General features: G+C 41.4%; 1 protein-coding gene across 1 annotated transcript; it reads left to right on the plus strand.

Moving 5' to 3' along the window:
• Nucleotides 1–2,380: 2,380 nt before the first annotated feature.
• LOC110100659 lies at nt 2,381–3,162 on the plus strand. Its single transcript, XM_020828261.1, has 2 exons — nt 2,381–2,882; nt 2,966–3,162. The coding sequence occupies exons 1-2, from the start codon at nt 2,381–2,383 to the stop codon at nt 3,160–3,162; spliced, it is 699 nt and encodes a 232-aa protein (XP_020683920.1).
• Nucleotides 3,163–3,384: the final 222 nt, after the last annotated feature.

The raw sequence follows: 3,384 nt of genomic DNA on the forward strand, positions 1-3,384 counted from the left end.
GCACCTTGTTCGTATTGCTTCGGACCATTGTCCGTTGATTGTGAAATTCTCATCTAGCATGCCTATGTCTGCTAGTAAATGGATCCGGTTTGAAGACACATGGATGTCTTATCCCTGTACATGGAAGCTTGTTTGGAAGAATTGGATTAAAAGGGATTATGGGTTACCTGATGAAGTTTTGAACCGAAAGTGCTATAGAACTTTGAAGGCTCTATTTTTTTGGAGCCGAAATCGATTAAAAGATCTTGGGGAGTTGAAGATTTCATTGGAAGGGAGAATTGAGGAACTTCAAATGATGGATTGTTCGCTGGATGGGCTGAATGAGGATCAAGAGCTAGAACTCCGTCAAAAGGCAGTGGAACTTAATTCCACTTTGGCATGGTTGGCTACGTGGTGGAAACAAAGAGCGAAGGCGAAATGGGTTGAAGATGGTGACACGAATTCTCATTTTTTCCATTCGTTTGCTTCTGCTCGTCGTAGGAGTAATCGGATTGTGGAAATTCAGAATCAGGATGGCGATGTTATTACTGAACCTAAGTTGGTGCAGGATGAATTCTGGAATTTCTTTATGCAGAAGTGGAAGGAACGGCAGGTCTCAATGACGAATTGGCCAGGTTTCCAGGAGGAGGATAGAATCAATGAACAGTTTCAAGATAATCTGGAGGCGGAGATCACTGAACAAGATATTCGGCTGGCAGTGTTTGGATTGGGTAAAAACAGAGCACCTGGTATTGATGGTATAAATTCTTCTTTTTTAAAATTTTATTGGGATATCATCAAGGATGATGTTATCCGTGCTATTATCCATGTTTTTAATACTAACTCTATGAGTGAGAGCTGGAAAGAAACATTGGTGGTCCTCATTCCGAAGATGGTGAATGCCAATATGCCTTCAAAATTCCGGCCCATCAGCTTATGTCAATCTTTTTACAAGATTGTTGCAAAGATTTTTGTTAATCGACTCAAACCTGTCTTGAGTAGTATCATTAGTGAGGAACAGGAGGCATTTGTTCCGGGAAGATCGATTTCTAGTCATGGTTTGCTAGTTTAAAATTTCTGCTAAAAAATCTGGACTTATGGCATTAAAGGTGGACATGGAGCAAGCGTATGATTTTATGGCTTGGGAAACATTACATAATGTAATGGTTTCGATGGGTTTCAAAGATCGGTTTATTAACTGGGCGATGCAATGTATAACCAGGCCAAAATTTACAATTCTTATTAATGGCAGCAGGACATAGTGGATAACAACAAGGAGCGGATTGGGACAAGGATGTCCCTTGTCTCCTTATTTATTTATTCTTTGTGCAGAATTATTCACTAAAGCTTTCAAGCAGAGGGGAGCTCAACTTGGAATTCAGGTGGCTAAGAATGCAGTGAGTATCTCTCATTTATTGTATGCTGACGATATTTTGGTATTTGCTCATGCTAGTAGGTGCAATGCAATTCAAATTATGAAATTATTGGAAGAATATTGTTGCTGGACGGGTCAGAAGATAAACGGTGGAAAGTCGGCCATTATGTTTAATAAAAAATGCCCAAGTTGGAAGAAGAGGTTGATTGTTAGTATTATGGGGTATCGTAAAGTTAACTCCCTTGAATATCTTGGAATCCCATTGGTGATGAGAAGGCTGGTAGCTGCTGACTTTGAGAAAGTTATTAAAACTGCTCATGAGAAGATTAATTTGTGGGGGAAAAAACATTTATCCTATGTGGGCAGAGTTCTACTCATCAGATCATCTCTTTTATCTGTCTCCATGTATGCTATGACTCATACGGCTATTCTGAATGGAGTTCTTAATGAGATTGAAAAGCTGGGAAGGAGGTTTCTTTGGCAGAAGAGTGCAGTTAGTCGTGGAATGCACTATATTGGGTGGAGCGAGCTCTGTCAACCATTGTCGATGGGGGGTCTTGGCTTCCACTGCCTGACTCGATGGAAAGGAGCTCTATGTGCTCGGGTGGTTTGGGATCTATTACAGAACCAGAACTCATTGCTGCATAAATTACTTATGGCCAAGTATGAGATGAAGTTATGGGAAAGTATGCAGGGCCATAAAGTTTCTACTACGTGGAAAATTATTCAGGATGGAGCATGGGCGCTGAAGCCGATCATTAGGTGGAAAGTAGTAAATGGAGAACAGGTTAATGTAATCCAGGATGTGTGGATCATGGACAGGGCTATTGAAAGGTGGCCGACTTTCGTTAATATGGAGGAGATGGAGAATCATATGGTTAGTCACTTATTAACCAGCTCTTTGCAGTGGAATGGGATAGTGGTTGAGCGTTGTTTTGGGCAGATTATGGCAGAACGTATATGGCTATTGATATCTACAGTGAGGATAATGAAGATAGGCCTGAGCTGATTTATTCAAAGTTGACAATGACTGTTGCAGCTATGGCGTACAGGGAAAATAGTGCAAAGGGAGAGTATCAATTTAACTGGTTTAAAGATCTTAGATTGCATCCCCGTGAGAATTTTTTCTGGTGGAGAATTCTTAAGAATGCTATTCCAACAGCTTGCTGGCTATTTCATAGAAAATTATCGGAAACTACAATGTGCCCGTGGGGATGTAATGAGGAGGAGACATTGGATCATTGTACGACGCAATGTAGTAAGGTGAAGCAGGTATTGGAAATCCTTCGGAGATGGGGTTTTGGAATGCCATTTGTGAACTCTCTTCAGGAGCTATTGATTGAATTATTTAATTGTAGAAAGAGGAATTCTGGAATGGGAAGAATTTTCTGCTACACAGTTTATCAGGTGTGGAGAGCCCGGAATGACATGAAGCATCACCGGATGTGCAGATCCCCGTCAGTTGTTGCTGCTGCAGTGCTGTCACTACTACCGAAACCTTTTAAATGGCCAATATTGGAGCAATGGAGTACTAACCAGCCCATTGGGCTACCTCCTCATAAGCTTTGGTGCACCCCCCTCCAGGTTGGCTTAAATTTAACTTTGATGCAGCTTTATTGCCTTCTAATCAAGCGGGCCTTGGTATTATTGCCCGTGATCACCATGGAAAGTTTTTAATTGCTGCTGGGAGATGTATTGAGCACTGGGATGTGTTACAAGCTGAGATTCTGGCTGCGTGCTTGATCTGTGAAGTAATTTGGGACTGGATGCGTGATGTGATGGGATCATTATTGAAGTGGATTGCGTGAATGCAATTCGCTGGATGCAAAATTTGAATGATAGGCATCACCCAATTCACCGCAAGGTGGAGGGACCGGATCTCTCGTTTCTGATGGAGTTCAATAAGGTGATTTTTCAGTTTATACCACGGGCCAGTAATTGTGCAGCTGATTACTGTGCCCATTTTGCTTTAGCTGGCAATTTTACTTTTTTTGATGTTAATAATGAGGAGATCCCTTTAGCACTTTTGT

This window comes from Dendrobium catenatum, unplaced genomic scaffold, assembly GCF_001605985.2.
Source record: "Dendrobium catenatum unplaced genomic scaffold, ASM160598v2 fragScaff_scaffold_658, whole genome shotgun sequence".
Lineage (NCBI taxonomy): Eukaryota > Viridiplantae > Streptophyta > Magnoliopsida > Asparagales > Orchidaceae > Dendrobium > Dendrobium catenatum.

Coding starts and splice junctions, on each gene's coding strand:
- LOC110100659 (XM_020828261.1), top strand. CDS start 2,381: ATGACTGTTGCAGCTATGGCGTACAGGGAAAATAGTGCAAAGGGAGAG. Junction 2,883..2,965: donor GCCAATATTGGAGCAATGGA/GTACTAACCAGC, acceptor ACTTTGATGCAG/CTTTATTGCCTTCTAATCAA.